The 22,194-nt window shown below is 43.3% G+C and overlaps 2 protein-coding genes across 2 annotated transcripts in view; both read right to left on the bottom strand.

The window, feature by feature from the left end:
• Positions 1-22,194, bottom strand: part of LOC109936462 (CREB3 regulatory factor-like) — a 138,171-nt gene that overhangs the window by 52,628 nt on the left and 63,349 nt on the right. The gene's annotated exons all lie outside the window — the stretch shown is intronic.
• LOC109924238 (CREB3 regulatory factor-like) overlaps positions 1-22,194 on the bottom strand; it is a 43,916-nt gene that overhangs the window by 11,641 nt on the left and 10,081 nt on the right. The window contains exons 5-6 of the mRNA XM_048609226.1: positions 19,939-20,012; positions 17,296-17,418 (exon numbers count right to left, since the gene is read on the bottom strand). Coding sequence (XP_048465183.1) covers positions 17,296-17,418; positions 19,939-20,012 — 197 coding nt within the window. The remainder of the gene's footprint in view (positions 1-17,295; positions 17,419-19,938; positions 20,013-22,194) is intronic.

The following is a 22,194-nucleotide window of genomic DNA, read 5'->3' as shown; positions in this document are numbered from 1 at the left end:
CAAAACAGTGTCAAGATGTGATCCCAGGGTGACTTGACTTTCTGTTGATGTCAGTGAAGAGTAATAAAAGGTAAAAGGATAAAATCACCATAGTCCTATTGGACAACAGTGCTGCTCTCTCATTAATTGGAGGGTAACCGCATCTCAGGGGAGAGGGGGAGGTTGAGGAGAGTTCATCACGTTAACCTCAGGTGGTGCAGGAACTGAAACCACATTGTTGGTATCACTCTCAATTCCATCCAGCCATCCAGTCTACTGTGCTAATGTAATATTGGGCCAGTGAGTTCATTTTTTTGGAGGTACTTTAATATTCCTTTCATTAGAACCTTACTTGTTTAAAACAAAATTCAATTCTTTGTTCATTTTGATTTCAAAGGAAAATGAGATGGAGGCTCGAGGGTAATAAACCTGTAGGGTGCCAGCAATAGAGCAGGGACTGGAACAGACTGGTGTGCTGTACAGAGAGCCAGCGAGATGGTCACTCCTCAAGGAAGATTCGAGAGAATTGTTGCAAATCATGATTTTCAATCCAAAGGGCACAGATTGAAAGTGATCAGTGAAAGAATCCGGGGCGACATTAGGAAAAGCATATTTAGGCAACACACAGTTAGAACTTGCAATGAGCTACTGGTTAGACTGGCAGTCAGATATAATGGGAGTCAGATGCAGAATAGTGGGCACGTTAGACTAACTCGGTTATTCTTCAAAAGATCTAGGATGAGTTGATGGGCTGAATGGTCTCCTACTCTGCTGTACTATCCTATGCTTACCTAAGAAAGGATTTAACAGACGGAGTACAGCAAAGGTTCAGGAGACTGATTCCTGGGATAGCACGTTTGTCATATATTGTATGTTGTTTTGGCCTGCATTCACTGGAACTTAGCAGGATGAGGGGGATCTCATTGAAACATGTGCAATTGTAACAGGGTTGGATGAATTGGATACAGAAATGATGATCTCCCTGATCCAGAACATGGGGGTCACAGTCCAGGAATATGCAGTACGCCATTTAGAAACCGAAATAGGATGGTGAGCTGGTTGAATTCTCTACCACAGAAAGTACCGGAAACCAAGTTTATAAACTGCATTTTAGAGAAATATAGGCAGACTTGAAGAGACTAAAGGCAGTTGGATTATGGGGACAGTATAAGAGTATGGCATTAAGATATTTGGAGCATTCAGGAGGAATGGAAGCAGAAGAGCAAATCATCCCAACTTAGAGCAGAATTTGTATGACAGAGCTAGCAAAGATTAAAAAAACTCAGTACAATTACAGTTATTTTAACAGTACATATAAAGGTACAGTGGAGTAGTGATTATGTACCTGGAGTAACAAACCTAAGGACTGGACAAATAATCTAGACAACACAAGTTCAAATCCCATCGTGGCAGAAAGAATTTAAAAAAAAAGACAATACTAATGAAAATAAAATGAAAATTAGGTCTCAGTATAAAATGGTTAGCTTTTGAGAAGTGCACATATCAACCACCCCCAATCTGGCTGTATATGTGACTCCTAGTCACATAGACAGTAAGACAACTGACTCTTAATTGCAAACAAAAACAGAAATTCCTGGAAAAACTCAGCAGTTCTGGCAGCATCTGTGGAGAGAATCTCAGAGCTAATGTTTCAGGTCCAGCGGCCCTTCCTCAGGACGGGTTAAATGCTCTTAATGACTCTTAAATCATTTGGCTGTATCAACCTTAGCAGTTTAATAAAGCAATCCACCAAGTAGGGACATGTAACAAATGCCTGCCTTGTCAACCATCAGCCATGACCTTACTGAAAGGCAGAGCAGGGCCGAGGGGCCGGGTGGTCTAAGACCACACACGTTATACTGAAGGTCCAAATATCTTCAAAGTTTCTTTCAATTTTTCATTCACGCGGATGTGGGCATCACCTGCAAAGCCAGCATTTATTGCCCATCCCAGTTGCTTTCAAGAGGATGGTAGTGAGTTGGCTTCTTCAATACAACTGGGCAGTTTGCTCGATCACTACCGAGGACACTTAAAGAGTTAACCACCTTGCTTTTGGTCTGGAGCCGTATGCAAACCAGACAAGGCATGGATGGCAGATTTCCTTCCCTCAGGAAATTTTCTTTTCTTAATTCTTTCGAGGGATGTAGGCATTGCCAATGAGGCCAGTATTTGTTACAAATCTCTGATTGCCCTTGAACTGATTGGCTTGCTAAGCCGTTTCAGAGGGTAGTTAAGAGTCAACCCAGATGGGATTTCACTGCCAACCCTTAGTTGCATTATCATCTGTATTGATATTGGTTTTTAAATTATAAATTTATTTAACTAATCTGAATCTTCGCAACTGATAGGAGATCAATCTGTGGCCCTGGATTATTAGCCCAGGCTTTGCATGACTAGCTCAGTGACACAGGAGAGGTGGTGATGGCCTAGAGGTATTACCGCTGGACTGTTAAGCCAGAGACCCCGATAACGTTCTGGGAACCTAGGTTCGAATCCTGGAATTTGAATTCAGTTTAAAAAAATCTGGATTTAAGAGTCTAATGATGACCATGAATCCATTGTCGACTGTCAGGAAAAACCCATCTGGTTCACTAATATCCTTTAGGGAAGGAAACTGCCATCCTTACCTGGTCTGGACTACATGGGATTCCTGACCCACAGCAATGTGATTGACTCTTGACTGCCCTCTGGGCAATGAAGGATGGGCAATAAATTCTGCCTGGCCAGTGACCATCCCATGAATGAATTAAAAAAAAACTCAGTGATCCAACAGGAAGGTTTCTTCTGAACCTCACTGCAAGCCCCTGATCTAAATTCCTACCCATTCCCTCATGCTGAGGAGCTTGCATGATAAAAGAACAGTCAGGGACATCAGGCTTAGTCCCATGGTTCTCCAAATTCCAATGACCTAATGACAAAAGTCCTTCAGTGCCTACGCATGGAGGATTTGGCAGCCTAGAGCTGTAACTGAGTATAGGTTAGAATAGTCAGTGCAGGAGGGAGATAAGTTAATACAAGGCAGCTAGACAATGATTAGAATCTGGCGTCAGTAATTCCAACAGAAAGTTCTCCACTTAGAAATTCCTGACAGAAACCTCACACCTTAATAAAGAAAAAGGATCATTCCCACTTCGTACAAGGCTAAAAGGACACTTTTGATTTCCATGCTAAAAATAATCACAAGGCTGCTTCAAACGTCTACATTTTTCATGGCAAATTATTAATTCTTATGTCCCCTTCCCCTCAAATGATCATCCCTCTTTAAGTGGAGGATGATTAAAGCTCTAACGTATAGAATGTGACTAACCACATAGAATGTATTCACAGGCCCAAGAAACAGCACAGACACCAGCTGTTATGTCTGACTTAGAGTCACAGACCCTGTACAGCACGGAAACAGACCCTTCAGTTCAAACTGTCCATGCCAACCAGATATCCTAAATTAATCCAGTCCCATTTGCTAGCATTTGGCCTAAACCCTTCCTATTCGTATACAACATTTAAAAGGCATCTGGACGGGTAGTTGTACCAGCCTCCACCACTTTCTCTGGAAGCTCGTTCCATACAAGCACCACCCTCTGCATGAAAATGTTACCCCTTAGGTCCCTTTTAAATCTTTCCCCTCTCACCTTAATCCTATGCCCTCTACTTTTGGACTCCCCCACCCTGAGAAAAGAGCTTGGCTATTCACCCTATTCATGCCCCTCACGATTTTATAAACCTCTATAAGATCACCCCTCAGCCTCCGACGCTCCAGGGAAAATAGTCCCAGTCTATTCAGCCTCTCCCTATAGCTCAAACCCTTCAACCCTGGCAACATCCTTGTAAATCTTTTCTGAACCCTTTCAAGTTTCACAACATCTTTCCTATATCAGGGAGACCAGAACTGAACACAGCATTCTAAAACTGGCCTAACTGACGTGCCAATCAGATACTGGAACCTTCCACTGCAATGTCTGCTCTATCCTAGGGCAAGGCAAGACATGACCCAGTACAGAGCAGGAGGCACTTCACTGCTCTCTTTCCCTTCTGGTACAAACCAGCCACTGGTGCCTTCGATTTCTAAGATCGTTCCAGTTCAAAGCAATTATATTCTTTTGATATCTGGATCCAAACCACTGAACTGTGAAATTCTCCAGTAATTGATCGAAACACAGCCTCAACATTCTACCCTGGAGCATCCGCAAGGAAAAGAAATGCTTAATGAAGTGTTCAATCGCAAGATGTACTGCTGATCGCCTGTTGCTCTCTGAAATGCAGGAACATAAGACAGAGGAACAAAAACAGCTATTCCCAACACAAACAGATTATGGCAGGCCAGCTAAATAAATGCCACTTCCTGCTCTATCTTCATATTCAATATCATTCGTATCCATAAACCTACTGAAATTTGCCTTGGCCATACTCAATGACCTAACCTCTTCACCCCTCGGAGGAAGAGATTCACTGCTCTCTCAGTGAAGAAATTCCTCCTCTCAATCTACAGTGGCCTACCTATTATCCTGAGATTCTTCCCCAGTTTCTAGATTCACCAGTTGGGAATCAAACTATTAAAATCTACCCTGTTCATGCCGTACAAGAAAGTGATAAGTTTCAGTGAGATCACCTCTCATTCTTCAACAGTCTAGAGCATACAGAATCAATTTCCTCAAGGTATCCTGTTAAGACAATCCTATCACCCAGGGATGAGTTTGATGAAACTCCATTGCACCACCTTTATGACAAATATATCCTTCCTTAGATTAGGAGACCAAAACTGCACACCATGATCCAGGTTTGGTCTCACCCGGGCTGTGTACAACCGCAGCAAAACATCTTTATCCTCAATCCTCTTATGATGAAGGTCAACACACCATTCCTCTTTCTAATTGGTTGCTGCAACTACATGCAGCACACGGGATGTGAACAATTGTAACTGATCCTTGCTCTGATCCTTGTGGTGGTACTAATAGCCTGCTATCCTGAGAGTGACCAGCTCATTCCCACTCTCCATTATCTGTCCGTTAACTACCTCACAATCCACACCAGTAAGTTACTGGTGGAGTTGAGGATAGTCAGATTATTAGATCAGCCATGATTTTATTGAATGGTAAAGCAGATGCAATGGGCTGAAAGGTCTCCTTTAGCTCCTACATCTTATGGTCTTAGCTCCAATTTCACAGGCTCTGACTTGTTGTTTAAAGCAGTTTCCTTTGTGAGTCCTTAATGAGAGCTTTCTGAAATACACCACATTCACTAGTTCTCCTTCATTAAATGATGTAAATGACAAACTCCAGCAGGTTTGTCAAGCATGATCTCCCCTTTCATAAACCCACGATGAATCTGCCCAATCGTACAAGTGCCGAGTAACCACATCCTCTAGAAAAGGTTCCAACAGCTTTCCTGTTACTGACATCAGAATAACAGGTAAGGTCTCTTTCCAAACCCATGTCCAACATCAAACCCAACACCACCACCACTGTGGCATGCAAAACCCCCTTTCTTTTATAATGTGGTTACATTTGCCACTCTCCAGCCTGTGGATTTTGTAAGATGACCAACAACGCATCAACAATCCCTACAGCCACCCTCTTTAACACTCTGCAATAGAATGGTGAGCCACTTTCCTAAATCATGTAATCCACGAGGTGCTCTTTCTAGCCATTTGATGAATCTGAGTGGCTTGTAAGGCCATTTCACAGGACAGTTCACAGTTGTAGTAGTCCTGGAGCCGTATTTAAGACAAAAGGCTTCATCGGTTAGTGAACCGTTTGGGTTTTTATTGTCAATCCAATCAGTGAATTAATGACAAAGAGCTTTCATTACTACAGCACCGTTCACAACCCTGGTCTCGCTCCAAGTGCTTCAGAGCTAATGAAGTACTTCTGTAGTGTAGTCACTGTTTTAATGCAGGAAACCAATTTGCACACAGCAACTCTCACAAATAGCGATGGGTTAATGGCCAGATAACCTGCATATTTCCAAGGGTGATTAAAAAATAAATATTTTCTGGGATACCAGAACTCTCCTTCAGAATCATGACCACAGGATTTCATACTTTTACCCAATAGAGCCCCATAAGGAGATATATGGTGAACTGCTCACAAATTGAGCACAGGAGGAGTTAATGAGCTTCTGAAAGGAAGGGAGAGAGGTGGCGTGTTTCATGGGCAGATTTCCATGGATGGGGGTCTTGGCAGCTGAGAGAATCTTCATCAACAGTAATTCGGGGACGTGAAAGAGGCCATGTGCAGACATGTTTGGAAAGTTTACCCCGTGTGCTTTCAAGGCAATAGTTAGCACTGCCCTCACTCAAACGCGTCCCTATAAACCCTCTGCTTTTTGAGTGTCCACTTTCACTATCTAAAGTACCTTCTATACCTTTTACCTGATTAACGGTCAGACTCACTCTCTCTTATTTACCTTTCTTACTGGAGACCCTTATTGGAGGCTGTTGTTACAATGGCTGATTACTTGCCTTTGAGAGAGTTGGTACAGGACCAAAGGATCTACTCAGATGAGAGGGCAGGGCAGAGAAAGAGTGCAAAAGGGGAGACACAGACAGACAGACACAGAGAAAGACAGGAAGAAAATGGGAAGGAAGTTAGAGAAATGGTGAAAAGCAAAGAGTGAGCAGGAGAATTTGACCAAATAACCCACTGAGATTTCAAAGTTTTAATGTCGGTGTAATTAATATTTTCCTAGGGCTTTGGAATGTTGGCTGTGAATTCTCTTGTGGTTTTTAGGGGGGAAAAAAATATCCAAATTAGGGAGTGGAGAGACCAGCAGTCACAAGATGGATTATGTTAATCAGTGACATCATCACCAAAAGTTCTGCATTTTCCTAACGTAGGTCAAGCCTGAGAATGAAACTTTCCCTTGGGGCAAGGTCGAGGAACATGTAGGATGAACCATTGTTCCAGTCTTCGTGTGGGTGGGTGCAGCAGTTATCAGATGCACTGGTTGGCTAAATGCTTTTAGCATTAATCTGTTTGAGACCATGAAGTAGGCTCACTGACAGAGTCATACAACTCAGAACAGGCCCTTCCACCCATCCAGTCTGTGCTGACCTACCTACCCCAATCCTACTTTCCTGCAGATGGCCCACAGCCTTGAATCTTATGATACCTCAAGTGCTCATCCACATATTTTTTTTGAAACGTTGTGAGGTTTCTCACCTCAACTACACTCTCAGGCAGTGCATTCCAGACCTTCACTACCCTCTGGGCGAAAGATCTTTTCCACAAATCCCCTCTAAACCTCCTGCCTTTCACTTCAAAATGATGCCTCTTGTTACTGACCGTCAACTAAAGGGAACAGCTGTTTTCTATCCACAGTGTTGGTGCCCCTCACAATCTTATACACCTCTATCAGGGGCCTCCTTAACTTTTTCTGCTCCAAAGAAAATAACTTGAGCTCATGCAGCCTCTCTTTGTGGTTAATCTGCTCCACCCCAGGCAACATCCTGGTGAATCTTCTCTGCAACTCCTCCAGTGCAATCATATCCTTCCTACAGTGTGGTAACCAGGACTGCACACAGTACTCCAACTATGACCACTCAACCACAGCTTTGAGCTACTATGACATGGTAATCTTCCCAAGATAGCGCAGCCGGGTATTAAGAAACCTCTATTGCTCACTGTTGAAATTACCAACATTTGCAGCAATGGCTCCCGACTTTTAACTTACACCTTTTGTCAAACGTCAGATTCCCCTTGTATAGGGACATAGGATTCAGGAGTAGGAACAGGCCATTCGGCCCTTTGAACCTGCACTGCCATTCACTATGATCATGGCTGTTGTGGTTTCAACTCCACAGAACACTATTGTTAAGTGTAGGAGGAGGCCATTCGGCTCATCATGCCTGCACCATTTCTATCCCCTAGTGCCAATCTCTTGCCTTTTCTCCATATTCCTGCACACATTTCTATCAAAATCATCATCCAATACCCTACTGAGTGCCTCAACTGAACCTACCCCCATCACATTTCCAGGCAGTGCATTCCAAACCCTAACCATTTGCTGTGTAAGAAACTTATTTTTCATATCACCCATGCCTCACTGGCAAATCACTTTAAATCTATGCCGTCTCGTTCCTGTCCCTTTTACAAGCAGGAACAGCTTTTCCCCGTCTATCCTGTCCAATCCGTTTAAGATTTTAAAAACCTGGGAGAAATCTCCTCTCTGCCTTCTGCTGTCTAAGGAGAACAGTCTTCAATCTATCCTCATCACTGCAGATCCTCATTCCTCTATCCTCATAACTGAGGAATCTGAATCCACTTGCCTACCGCAAGCAAAGCTGAGTCCTCAAAAATATCAGCCGTGATCTAATTGAATGGCAGAGCAGGCTGAAGGGGTCACATGGCCTACTCCTACGCCTGCTTCTACTTCTTATGTTCTTATCAGACCCTTCCTTAATCTTCCCTTCCTCTGATAATCACTAGGTTCCTAGGTCTCCCCCATTAGTTCTTCTGGATTTATTTCAGCCTTCCTTCCAAATCCTTCCAACTTTTTTTTTTAAAACCTCATTGCTAATTATGAAAGAAAAGTTAAACTCACTACAGCTTGTGTTTTCTTTTGATATAAGGGAGGGGGGCATCTGGGAAGCAGAAGAAGAGATTTCAATATAACAGATTTTCCAAAGTATTAGCAGCGGAGTGACAGGGTATTCAGCCTAATTGGTCCATGCTGGTGTTTAGACCCTGCTCAATTCTTCTTCCATTCTTCCTCACCTTGTCCGATCAGGATACCCTCCAATTCCTTTCTCCTTCATCTGTTTCTCTGGCTCCCCCTTAAATAGATCTGTGCTTCAAGTCCTTGTGATAGGTAAGTCCACAGTCTAAGCTATCCCATCAGTGGCCAACGTGAGGAAGGCTTACCCGAATTCTGTAACATATTGAGTCAACTCGTGATAATAACGTAAGAATGGGATTTTAATAACTTTGGACAAGGCTCCAGCAATTGGAAAGGAGCCACAAAACATGGATGGACAGGGATTATCTTGGAGATCACACTGGAAGGGCTGACAGAGAGATGCGGAAGTGAATGAAGGAGCAACGATAATCAAAGGGAGCGAGAAGGAAAATGGGAGATGCACCTTGGGGAAGACAAGAGAATCAGAACAAACAGGAACAGGCACATGAGTCAGAATGGAAACGGCAGGAATGGTTCAAGTTTCAAGGGAGCACCAAAGCTGAACTGAAGAGTCAGTCACAGCACGGAGACAGAGAGAAAGTAAAGTCTCATGTTTGCAAAAGCAGCAAGTGATAGAGAAATAGGAGTGGCCATGAGCAGGAGTCAACTGACCCAAGAAGATCAATTCAACAAGGCAAGGCCTCACGTTGACAATGAGGCTGTGGAGTGCCGAGGCTTGGGATGGAAGAAACAACATCACAATCAGATAATGCCAAACCTTACAGGGGAAAAGATGTGGGAGTAAACCAGACCAAAAGGAAAAAAAAAATTCCTTTATAATTTCAGAATGATCTTGGAAGTCAGGAGGTCAAGAGAAGAAACTAGATCACGTAGACAATCTTATGGATGGTCAAGTGGTGATCTGATGGAGACTGTAAAAATACCTACTTCCCCGGTCCAGAAATCAAGCACAAGGACCAAACAGTTAACATCAGCACTAGGTTATTTAGCAGCGAAATCAGAAGGCAGTTCTTTATACACAAAAAGTCTACAACTCGGTGCGCTGTGGACGCTAAAGCAATGACCAACAGAGGGTGGGACAATGATGAAAAGGCCACTCATGTTCTATCATTCAACTAGATCACAGCTGAACTTCTACCTCAATGCTATTTCCCCACACTTTCTCGGCATCTTTAATATTTAAGTATCTAAACTTTAATATTTAGAAATCTATCAATTCGCAGGCATTTCAAGAGGAGATTGATTTTTGTTAAGTAGTGGTATTGAGTGATAAACAGCTAAGACAGGTAAACAGGAGTATAGGTACAGATCAAGTTAATGTGATGGAATGGTGGAGCAGGAGAGGGGGGCTAGATAGGGCCTATTCCTCCCCTTACTTTGTAGAAAAATACAAACAGATGGCACTTCAGAGACTGAGATGAGCTGAGAATGCTGGAGGAGCTTCGAATAGCTGCTTTACTGTAATAGACAACAAGTGCAGAATTGTCCAAATACTCCAGGGTCATCTTGCCAAGGAAGTGATTTTGCATTATAGGCGTATCAACAATTTCACATGCTTAGAAAGATAGTCTGGTTAATTAGTGCGAGAATTAGTCTGCAGCTGGTCAGCCTGGGAATTTGAATGATCCCAGACAGCCAGTTTGTGAACAAGTTAATTTAAAAAGGCCAAATTTTGCTTCTTTTTGAAGAGACTGATTTAACTCAACAAATTAAAGTTCTGATGAGTTTAACTCTGCCTTAATTTGTAGAGAATACTTCAAAAGACTCAAGACTGTGGCGAAGTAGAAACCCTGAGCCAGAGCTCGTCTGCTCTGTCCGTTTCTTTTCTTTTCTTTCTCTTTTCCCTTTCTACTTACCTCTCGTCCTCGGATGGCATCGGAGGCGATGAGTTGAAGCCCAGTGTGGACCGTCTGCTTTTACTTCTTTGCCTTTTTCCCTACTTTAACCCTACTTACCTTCTGTGCAGAGTAGCCAGCAGCTCCAGTGATGGCTGCATTGCTGAGTTTGGCCCAGTGTGGTTTCACAGCGGCAATGTTGTCAGTAGAGGCAAGGCACCGCTGAAGAACGGAGACATGGTTCTGCGATGGTGGCGAGGCAAGGGGACCTGTGCTGGTGATGGTCTCAGTGTCAGGGTGGAACAACCCAGTTTCAGGCCCATGGCTAAGCACTTAAGGGGGAATGTCATGCTAAACTCTCGACTTTATTTCTTTATTTTCTATGTTACACCTAAGATTTTGTACCTAGGTAGCTTTGTAACTAAGATGCTGCTGGAGAATGGTGACTTTGTATACTTTTCACTGTATTCCTATATCCCTGGACTTGAGTACCTGTGATAATAAAACCTAACTTTAATTCTAATTCTAATTTTTAGGTACTCTATAATATGAAATACATATAGTAGCAATTAATTAGACACAAGGTAAAGGTAAAGTCACCATAGTCCCAGATGATCATGCTGTCAGAGGGGGTAAGAGAGAGAGACAATGCAACAGCGAGAGAGAGAGCACGAGTGAGAGAGAGAGAGACAGCTGGCCAACTGACAGGAACTTTAACCTGAGGGTCACCACACCTCAGGTAAGGAAAAAAAAGAGGTTGAGAAGGTGTAACTTCCGCTGGTGAAAGAACCGAACCTGTGCTGTCAGCATCATTCTACGTTGCAAATTAGCCATCCAGCCAACTGAGCTAACCGACCCCCTTAATTAGATACAGATTAGAGTTAAATATGGTTCTTAAGGCTAATGGGATGGCGAGAAAATGGGACCAGGTGTCGAGTTGGAAGATCAGCAAAATTGAATGGCTGAACAGGCTTAAAGGGCTGAGTGGCCTACTCCTGCTCCTATTTCCTATGTCTAATGAAGTCCAAATGTAAGAAACTAGTGCTGGTGTAATAAACTGATGAGTCAGTCAATGTACCGACTGAGTGCATCAACTACAAGTAAATAACAACAACAACAACTTCACAAGGGTGCAAGGTTCATCTGGCATTCCTAATTAATCTAAATAAGTTAGCTGATTATTTAATACAGACAACTTTACTTCACTGGAGTTCGCCTGGGTAGCTTTTTAGAAAGTAAACTGTGCTGTTGTGGGGAGGAGCTGCGAGCCCGAAGCTGTTCCAAAAAAGCATTGACTTCAGGCCAGCAATTCTCTTCATTTTCTTGCAGCCCTTGGAAAGGTCAAGCAGTGACAGCAAGAGAGTTTCTGGTTGGTAATGGGGGTGAGACAGGGCGGGTGGAGAGCAACCAATCATTGCTAACGTAAGCAGAAAGTGCCCTGGTAACAAAAATTACCTTTTACTGTAAATGCGGGCAGAACTTTCCTGAAGTCATTAACCTTTAAGTGAACTCCATGTTACTGTAATTAAGAGTTTGGTCCCCGCACTCCCCAGAGTCAATGAGCAGTCTACTTGCATATTAAAGATATGAAAGCATTGGAAAGGGTGCAGAAAAAAATATATTAACAAGAGCTGTGCAGGGGCTGGAGACATTCAGTTGTGTGGATAGACTGATAGCACACTTTTCCTTAGGGAAAAGGAGAGAAAATGCAACGGAGATATTCAAAATCATGAGGGGTCTGGACAGAACTGTTTGCATTGACGGAAAGATCTAGAACCAGAGACGGATTCAAGGTGATAGGCAAAAAAAAAAAGTTAGAGACGATATGGGGACAAGTTTTTTTTTACACGGCAAGTGTTTAGATCTGAATTGCACTGCCTGGGAGTCGGATGGAGGCAGCTTCAATTGCAGCTTTCTAAAAGGAAACTGGATATTTACCTGAAGGCAAGAAAAAAAAGTGCAGAGCCATGGGGAATAGACAAGGCAGTGGGAACTAGCTTAGTTGTTCTTTGAGGGGGTAGCATGCGCCTAATGGGTAGAATGGCTTCTGTGTCCTATGATTCTTTGACATGGTTGTAATAATTCCATCCCCTCAGAACAGCTTACCCTGCCAATCATCAGGAACAACGCAAATTTAAGGATTACAAGACCCAGGAGCAGAGATCGGGCACTCAGCCCCTTGAGTTTTCCCCACCATTCAATGATATTGTCGCTGCTCTGATAATCCTCAACTTCACTTTGCGCCTTGATAACCTCGAGTCCCTTACTTATTAATTAACAGTTTATTAACAACAAACATTGGAATTTTTATGCATCTTTCATTTTGAAACAGCAGATCATCCAATTATTTTTCTCTTAATTCAACCAGGAACCAATAATACAGTTGCCATGAATGTCTGATCAATAAAAGTCGCCAAAGTTTTACCAGCATAAAAGGCTATTGTCTCAGAGAGAGCAATGGCTGGTGGTGGTTTAATCTGAGGGTCACCATACCTCAGGCAAGGGGTGAGGGAGAATCCTCAGCTGGTCATGGTGACTGAACCCACATTGTTGGCATCACTGTATCACAAACTAGCTGCCCAGCCTAACTCTACATTCTTGATCTATCAATCATACCCATGACCTTAACCTGGTATTATTCAAACCTCCATGTAAGTATAACCGAAAGGACTGCGGGTGCTGTAAAATCAGGAACAAAAACAGAAGTTGCTGGAAAAGCTCAGCAGGTCTGGCAGCATCTGTGTAGAAAAAACAGAGGCTAACATTTTGGGTCCAGTGGTACTTCCTGAGAGCTGATGGTAGCTAGGTAAACGTCAGTTTATATGCAGAAGATAGGGTGGGGGGAGGTGTTAAGGGTTAAGGAGTAAACGATAGGTGGGGATGGAGCCCAAAGAGAGAGAAGAGCACTGGATAGACAAAGCAGTTAATAGCGATCTGGCTAGGAGGGTGAATAGCTGTTAATGGGGACTGTTAGTGACTAACAGTAGATAGTCTGTAATGGCAGACTATGTGATAACAAGGCCTGGTGCGTGGGGATGGGGGCTAGGACATAGGAGAGTTTAGGCCCAAAAATGATTGAACTTGAGATTGAGTCTGGAGGGCTGCAGGATCCCCCAGGTGGAAAATGAGGTGCTGTTCTTCCAGCTTGCGCTGAGCTTCACTGGAGCACTGCAACCAGCCAGAGACAGAGATGTTGGCCTGGGAATAGAATGATGTGTTAAAGTGGCAGGCAACTGGAGGCTCGGGGCCTTTTTTGCGAGCAGAAAGTAGATGTTATGTGAAACGGTCACCCAGTCTACGCTTTGTTTCCCCAGTGTAGAGGAGACCACATTGTGAGCAGTGAATGCAGTAGACTAGATTCTGGAACGTGCTGGTATAGTGTTACTTCACCCGGAAAGTACGTTTGGGCCCTTGGATAGCGGGGAGGGAGGAGGTAAATGTTACACCTTCAGTGATTGCAGAGGAAGGTGCCATGGTGCTGTGGTGGGGCGTTGGAAGTGAACCAGGGTGTCCCGTAGGGAATGGTCCCTGCGGAAGGCGGACAAGGGAGGGAAGGGGAATAGGTGTCTGGTGGTGGCATCTCGCTGGAGGTGGCAGAAATGGCATCCGATGATCTTCTGGATGTGGATGCTGGTGGGATGGTAGGTAAGCACAAGGGGAAGCCTATCGCTGTTCCGGGAGGGAAGGGAAGGGGTGAGGGTGGAAGTGCGGGAGATGGGTCAGACCTGGTTGAGGGCCCTGACGACAACGGAGCTGGGGAATCCTCGGTTGAGGAAGAAGATGGACATTTCTCTGTGATGTTCAACGTTCCACAGACAGCTGCTCTTGCCGCATCCTGAGATCCGCACTCAATACCATGCAGCATTACATGCACACTCAACCTCTCCTTCCAACAGCGTCACATCACGCTAGCTCAGGGCTTTACCACTCTGCAGTTCCACTTCATCCTCCAGCTCATTCACCATGTTTGTCCAATCTCTCATTTTAGCTAATATCCTCCAAACCAGACAACGTTCTGGTAAACCATTTCTGCTCCCTCCCCAAAGCTTCCACATCTTCTGGTAGTGTGGCGACCAAAACTGTCCACAATATTTCAAATGTGACCTGGAAAGTTCCTTACAGCTGCAACACAGCTTGCCAATTCTTACACCCTATGACCCGACCAATGTAGGCAAGTGTGGCATACATGGCTCTGGGGTGAGGAATATCAGTTTCGTGGAAAGGCTGAAGAAGTTGAGCCTGATTTCCCGGGAAAAGAGAGGTTTAAGAGGACGTTTGAGAAACATGACAAGGAGATTGGACAGGGCAGATAGAGAGAAAGCATTCCCATTGGTGAAGGACTGAGAACCAGAGGACACAGGCAGAAGGAAACTGGCAAAAGGAATAATGGATACATGAGAGAAAAAACCACATTTTCATGCAGCAACACATTAGGATCTGGAATACACTGCCTGAAAACATAGTTGAGACAGGTTTAATCAAGGCTTTCAACAGGGAATTGCTTTATTATCTGTAAAGGAGGAATTTGGAGGGTTCTAGTGGAAGAAGGTGAGGTAGGGGATCTAGGTAAATTGCTCATTCGGAGAGCTGCCACTAACAAAACAGCCAGCACTGCTTACTTCTGTGCTGTCACCATTCCATGATTCTGGCATGCTCTTCCTAACCTCAGAGCGCTATCAATTCTCTTTCTCTCCCTCCTGCATTCCCAGACCATCCAAAAGATGCATTCTGCCACCTTCAAACTTTGCCATCTCTTGCCCCCTTTGGGCTTTCCTTCAGCCTTTGGTTCTTATAAAAGGAATGCTTAGATTGCCAGTCCACACTTGTCCTTTCTTTTTAACCTTGTTGGCAACCAAATCTGAGGACCAGGACCCCGAATTTCTCAAGATCAAATGTGGCAGATACAGGAGATTTAACCACAAGGCTTTATGAAACAGGAAGGCACAGAGCTTCATTAAAAACTGTAGTAGGGGAGCTCCATTTTAAATAATAAATGCAGAGTTGATACAACTGCATATTAAATTCTCAGCCAGAAGCATCAATGCAAGCTTAAATAAAGCAGAGCCTTCCACAAGAACATGTCCCACAGAGTACCATTGATATCAAAGGAAAACTAGATACAGCTATCAAATTCCACTTTTAACAGAATAAGAATGAAACAGAAAATGAATAAGCTAAATATTTCCAATAGTTTCTGTGATTGTACACTGCTGAATAAACTCTACCAGGTCAGAAACATTGCTTTTTTTTCAGAACAAATACAAACCACAAGACAGGTGGGTCAACGGTAATGTCATAACCTGTGGGCTAGAAGCTTGGTGTTAGAGTCTTATACCGGGGGTTATTCACTACGTGTTTATAACCTTTTCAGACAGGGTGATTATCAGCCTGGCAATCCTAAGAGTCTGCTACAGAAACCAATACCAAACAACTGAAGGATTTTGCCCGTAAGTGTGGGCCAATCCATTGGACGTCCAAAGCCCAACTCTCTGACGCGAGAACATGGGACAAGATGGGCAGACAAACCACGAGGGTCCCAAAGCCAAGGGAGCATTCATCAGAATACTGAATGAGTCCCATCCTGTTCACTAAGTTGAGAACTGGTAGCTCAGCTGCTAAACCCAACAAGATATCATGAAGTCTTCTGTTATAATATTCCCTTACTAATATCTTGATTCTACTTGTATTAATAGGAGAGCAACCCTGTGGTCTGGTAACCCTATGGCGACATTATCTTTATTATCTCTACGTGACTCAGATCCATTGGACGTCCAAAGCCCAACTCTCTGACACGAGAACATGGGACAAGATGGGCAGACAAACCACGAGGGTCCCAAAGCCAAGGGAGCATTCATCAGAATATTGAGACCTTAATCCAGTGGTCTCCAAACTGTGCTTCCTCTTCTTTTTCTCCTCAAACAATTGAATGCAAGTGTAGAAAGGCTTGTCCTTTTTCTATCCTTTGCACAGCCAAGGCAGTCATTGGGGTAATGAGGTGAGAGAGGAACGAGCTGCAGAGTAAACAAGTGAGGTGCAATAGTGTGTATGTTGGACTATTGACCCAGAGGCCATGGTAATTATCTGTAGACAGGAGTTTGAATCCCACCACAGCTCCTGGGGAATTAAATAAACCTTGGATAAAGAGTAATGGAGGCAGGTTCAACTGGGCCATTCAAGAGGGTACAGCAGGATTATCTGAATTAAAATAATGTGCAAAAAGTAGCTGATTAGCACTAGTAATGACACCAATTTGAAGAGCCAGTGCAGTCACAATGGGTCAAGTGGCCTCCTCCTGCTTTCTGTGATAATCACAAAGACACAGCTATTTACAAATGCTCTTTAGTGAAGTGAGACCCAGTTAGCTGGTCTACCCCACCTGTAGCTCCAGGTCTTCAGCAATGTGCTCGGTTCCCAACTGCCCTCTGAAATGATCTAACACATTACTACGGAGCACTACAAAGATCCATAGCCCAAATGCAGCAGCATTTTAAGACAGCAACTCACCACCTCCATGAAGGGCGATTAAAGGATGTATTGTAAATGCTATTGTTGTCTGTGATGAACATGTCCTATTTATATTTAAAGAAAATAACTACCTAACCAGGCACAAAAATACGTAATGTAATGGAACTCAATTTCTGAAGACAAGTCTTGCAAACATTATAACATTTCCACGTCCCAAAGTCAAGACAGAAAACTACCCATAAAAAGGGCAAATTCCTAGCCAATTGGAACTAGATCACACCTGACTAAGCACATCTTAGTATCTCACACCAAGTTTCAAACTGGATTCCATGGATGTGCCAATTCAAAACACCCACAGTCAGGAGCTTACTCTCGTTCTTACCGATTGTGTCTTTCATTAGTTTCTCCAGTTTTTCTGTCATGCTCTCTTCTTCAGCTCGATTACTGCTCTCCACTCGCTGCATAATCTGCCGCTTGATTGCAACAATAACTTTGAGCAAGTTATCTTTGGACAAAAGAAACACGCATTTTAATAGAAGTCAATCACTTGCATTTTCCATATGGATAGAGACCTTTTAAAATAACTCCAATCTTAATATATAACAATTATTTTGTAGTACAATAACATTTAAGACCTTAAGATGTATGAGAAGAAGTAGGCCATTCAGCCCATTGTTCTGTATGGTGAACTAGATGCAATCATTATTAATCTGATAATCGTCACCTGTACTTTCCTGCAATTTCCCCATAACCCTTGATTCCCATACTGATTAAAAATCTGCCCATCCCAGCTTTGAATATACTTAATGACCCAGTCTCAACAGCACCCTGTGGTAAAGAATTCAACAGATTCACTCTCCTCAGAGAGAAGAAATTCCTCCTCATCTCCGTCTAAAATGTGCAAGCCCTCATTCTGAGTGACATCCTTTGGTCCTAGACTCTAGCACAAGGGGAAACAACCTTTCCACATCTACCTTCTCAAGTCCCCTATGAATTTTATATCTTTCAATAAGGTTGCCTCTCATTGTTCTGAATTCCAATGGGCACAGACCCAAACTTTGTGACCGCTCCTTGTAAGACAGTCCCTCCATACCTCATACCAGCCTGGTGCACCTTCCCTGAACTGTGTTCAATGTCAGTCTGTCCTTCCTTAGTTTTTGTCTCTTATTATATAAGCAAACATGACTGCCATTTTGCGAACAGTAGGATCCACTAAATGACCATGGGAGTTTCTAAGTGGGAGAGAATGATGTGTAGGTAAGGGCAACTCTATTCTTTGGGTTAATATACGGGATACTAAGAAAAATCTTAGCCCATTTTCAGATGGTCGTTAAGGCGTTTAACATTCACCTAAAGGCAGGTCATTCACTTAGGTGAAAGACTGCACCTCCAACAATGCGGTTCCCTGTCAGTACTGCCTTGCAGTGCCAACCTATCTCGTGCACTTGGGTCCTGACAGAGAAGCCCATCCCTGCCCTTTTGATTCTGAAGCAAAAATGCTAGTCACCTGACACAAGCTGATACTTGGTTAACAAGAGAGATACCAGATTTTCCAGCCATTATTTCTTTGCGTATTAGTAACAGCTCTTTTATTTTAAACAATATAAATAACCAGGCAGAGGATAAGTTAATGAAACAGATGATGACTGAAAGACACAAGAGAACCGAGGAAGGTAAGCAGAATGGGCAACGAGATAGAAGCTGCAGTTTAATCAAGAAAAATATTTGTTAACTCAATGTGAAAGCAAGAACAGGGAAATAACCTTTGTCAAGATGTAGAGTGCAGAGCAAAGGACCTTGGGCCTGCAGATACACAGGCTGAAGGTGGTGTCACAAACAGTTACAAATATAAAAGGAAGACAAATTGAATCTTCAGATTTGTGCCTAGCGACAGGATAATTTGTACAAGAACACAGTTGTGCCATAATTAGTTCTGGGTGTGAGGGTGTGGGAGTTATAAATTCATTGGTACTTCAGCAGGTTTTAGGGATCATTGTAGTGAAGAGACTGGAAAAATTAAGGCTTGCTTTCTTCTTAGGGTCAAAAGTTTAAAGGGATTGAAAAGTATTGAAGATACATCGTAAGAACGATTTTCATGAGTTCATTAATCAGATGGTAATGACAGCACAAATATAAGATAATGGGAATTAAACTGGAAGTTGGATAAAAATTCAGAGTGGTTAAAATTAGGAATTCTTGACTAAAAACAGATGCGACCTCTCAAAATTGAAGGTTGACTTGCAGTCTAGAACTTTCAATGATTCTGTTCCAAAAGGGTGGATTGTACAACTTTCTTCTCTGTTTAACGTTGTTGTGTAAAAGGCGAATGTCACAGGAAAACTGTTAACGATTTGATTGGAAGATATTATTTGATCAATCAATCTGTTCAGAGATGTTACTGCACACATTTGGATTAGGTGGGACTTGAACCCAGGCATCCTGGCTTAGAGGTGGGGACATTACCACTGTGTTACAGGAGCCTTTGATTTGACTGGATGGTTTGTCAAGAAATGAAGGCAAAATCGTTGATATATTATCACATTTTTAAAATGCCTCCAAACTCACTTATAGCCAGTTAATTGTTTCTGCAGAAAACAACTATGTAAGGAAAGGTTCCACAAACAAATTCATTTTTGGAAATGAAATTTAATTACTGCAGATGAATGCTTCCAGTGTCTGCAAAGCATGGCACAGGATGAAGTTCTCTCTCAATTTGAGCTCAGATACAGGAGGCTGCAGCAGGTCGGGAGGGGGAGGGGGAGGGGGCAAGTTTCATTGCTTGCAAACGTCTCTTTGCCAAGACTGAGCTGCCTGACTCCCTTCAAAGATTTGGATTCACTCTCAGAACCAGACCAAGAATGCAGGATGGGTTCACAGCTGGGGGAATGTATCCCTTGGAGGAAGCAATATGGGAGGCAAGGTAAGGGGGAAGATTGGGAATGATGGAGGGACCAAGTTCCTCAAATTCAATACCCGTTCCCCTTAATCCGGCACTGGTCTGCGATATGGCAGTGAGGACACTCACCGTGCTCAGTGTTTAGACCCCACAACTTGATTTTGTTGGCCTCATGTTGTGCTTTCTTCTTTAGTCTACAGGCCCTGTGCACACAAAGAGAAAGGAATGGGTAACACATGATGAAATGTCACTCTTCAGATCCTGGCCTCAGAGAATGACTGCACTACATGACCGTTCATTCATAAGTACTTCATATTAGAATCATACACAACTCAAAAAAGAACCTGTGAGGTTGAGAGTTTTTTATTTTAAAGAATGTTGCAACTAAACCAAATGCATGGTGTTAATAAGGTCAAGACACAAAGTAATGTCACCATAGTCTCAGGCTGCTCTCTCATTAAAGAGAGACAATTGGTGTTGTTTTAGCCTGAAAGTAAAATAAAAGCTCATTCTCTTGTCACTCTGAAATGTGATTAGCATTTACCATGACTGTAATATACCAATGAGGAACAAGAATAGGCCACTCGGCCCTTTGAGCCTGCCCACTATTCAATATGATCATGGCTGACCTCAATTTAACCCGAACTCTACAATCCTGCCTACTCCTCCAGTATTCAGGCTATGTCAATACTAAGATCTATTGATAAGCTCAAAGTAGAAGCTTCTTCAAAATCAGTGAATGTTCTGAATTCTGTAGTTAATTCCAGGTCCTTCTGAATTGAAATGAATACAAAACCCCTCAAGATCCTGAATAAAAATGGAACCGGAAACACTGATCCAGTGGATCAGGCAGCATCTGTGGGAGAAACATTTGTTGACCGTGGCTCTAAACTGAGTTTATCTGGTACAGTTTGCAAGGAGAGTCATGTTGTACGAGAATCTGAAAGGGTCAATAATGAGGCATACCTTGAGCACCACCTGCTATGTGTCACCATTTAGTAGGGGAACAGCTTAGGATCTCGGAGGAGTCCCAGAGGATCATGGGGCTGCTCTCTTATTAGGAGAGACAACTGAGGGTGGTTTAACCTCAGGCAAGGGCAGAGGTTGAGAAGGACAGTCCTTCATGGTAACCTCAGCTGGTGCAGCAATAGAACCTACACTGCTGGTATCACTCTATACCACAAACCAGCCGTCCAGCCAACTGAGCTTGCTCACCCCCCCGTAGAGATGCAAGTCTATATGTGAATAGAATGCTGTTGCATTTCTAATATAGAACACTCGAGCACGCAGTAATATAGAAGTTCAGGTTATAATAAATGAAAGATTCTTTGATAGATGCACTGCCATCATATACCGCCTTCAAGGTTCTGTGTAAGTAAGTCCAGCAGCTTTAGACTCCCAGTAGGGAAGCCACATTTGAAGGAAGGTTTGGGATATGATCACTGATACAATTAACAGAGAATAGTTCAGACCTGGTCAGAGGAGCAGAGTCCGGGATTGTTTTCACTGCCTGTTACAACAGTCTTGAGGGCTCCACTGCCAAGGCTTGTGAATGGTCATGGGCCTGGGGTAGGAGTCAGGGGTCACTGGCCCCCAGGATTAGTCTCCATCTCTCCCGCTGACTGTGCCTGAGTCGCATTTAGAGGGCTAATGAGTGGGTTAGCGAGTGTTTCTCTTGCCTCGGTTTCAGCAAGCATGCTCCTGGGTGGGCTCAGCTGCTCTCCTAGTTTCCCACCCAGCTCACCCAAAAATCAAATCGGAACTCCCATTAGAATAGGGAGGGAGGGGGAAGGAAGAGTCTTCCCTAACCTCTTCCAATGGGGTGATGAGCTGAATCTGGTTTGAACTGTTTACGGCAAGTTTCGCATGAAAACATGTTTTTAACCAGGTCTGGAATATTGCAGCACCACAGTCAAACGCTGTCAGGACTGTATAAGTAAAAGCAAAATGCTGCAGATGCTGGAAATCTGAAACAAAGACAGAAAAACGCTGGAGAAACTCAGCAAGGTCTGGCAGCATCTATGGATAGAGAAATAGATTTAAATGTTTCCAGGCTGGTATGGCTCTTCAGAACTTCATTTGACATGCTCAGACTCTCTGTTTATTACCAGCCGCATTGTACTGTTAAGTTAGCAGGACGGGGCATGGCAACTCCTCGGACACCTTTCAGTTTTCCCCCCTTTCACTTGTTGGAGCTGGAAACTGTATAGAGTGAATTCCCATTCATCATTCCCTCAGAATTTTGGACTACGTTGCCCTGGAAATCTAATATATTCCCTTTCGTAGGGGGTCATGTTTGATTCAACAGGAAGCATTGGATCAAATTATAGCCTCCAAAGCCTTCCCAGGATAAGGAAGAACATAGGTAATCACTGCAATCTGAAC

The sequence above is a fragment of the Rhincodon typus genome, chromosome 20, assembly GCF_021869965.1.
Source record: "Rhincodon typus isolate 14 chromosome 20, sRhiTyp1.1, whole genome shotgun sequence".
NCBI classification, from domain to species: domain Eukaryota; kingdom Metazoa; phylum Chordata; class Chondrichthyes; order Orectolobiformes; family Rhincodontidae; genus Rhincodon; species Rhincodon typus.
This window is presented reverse-complemented; position numbering and strand designations above follow the sequence as displayed.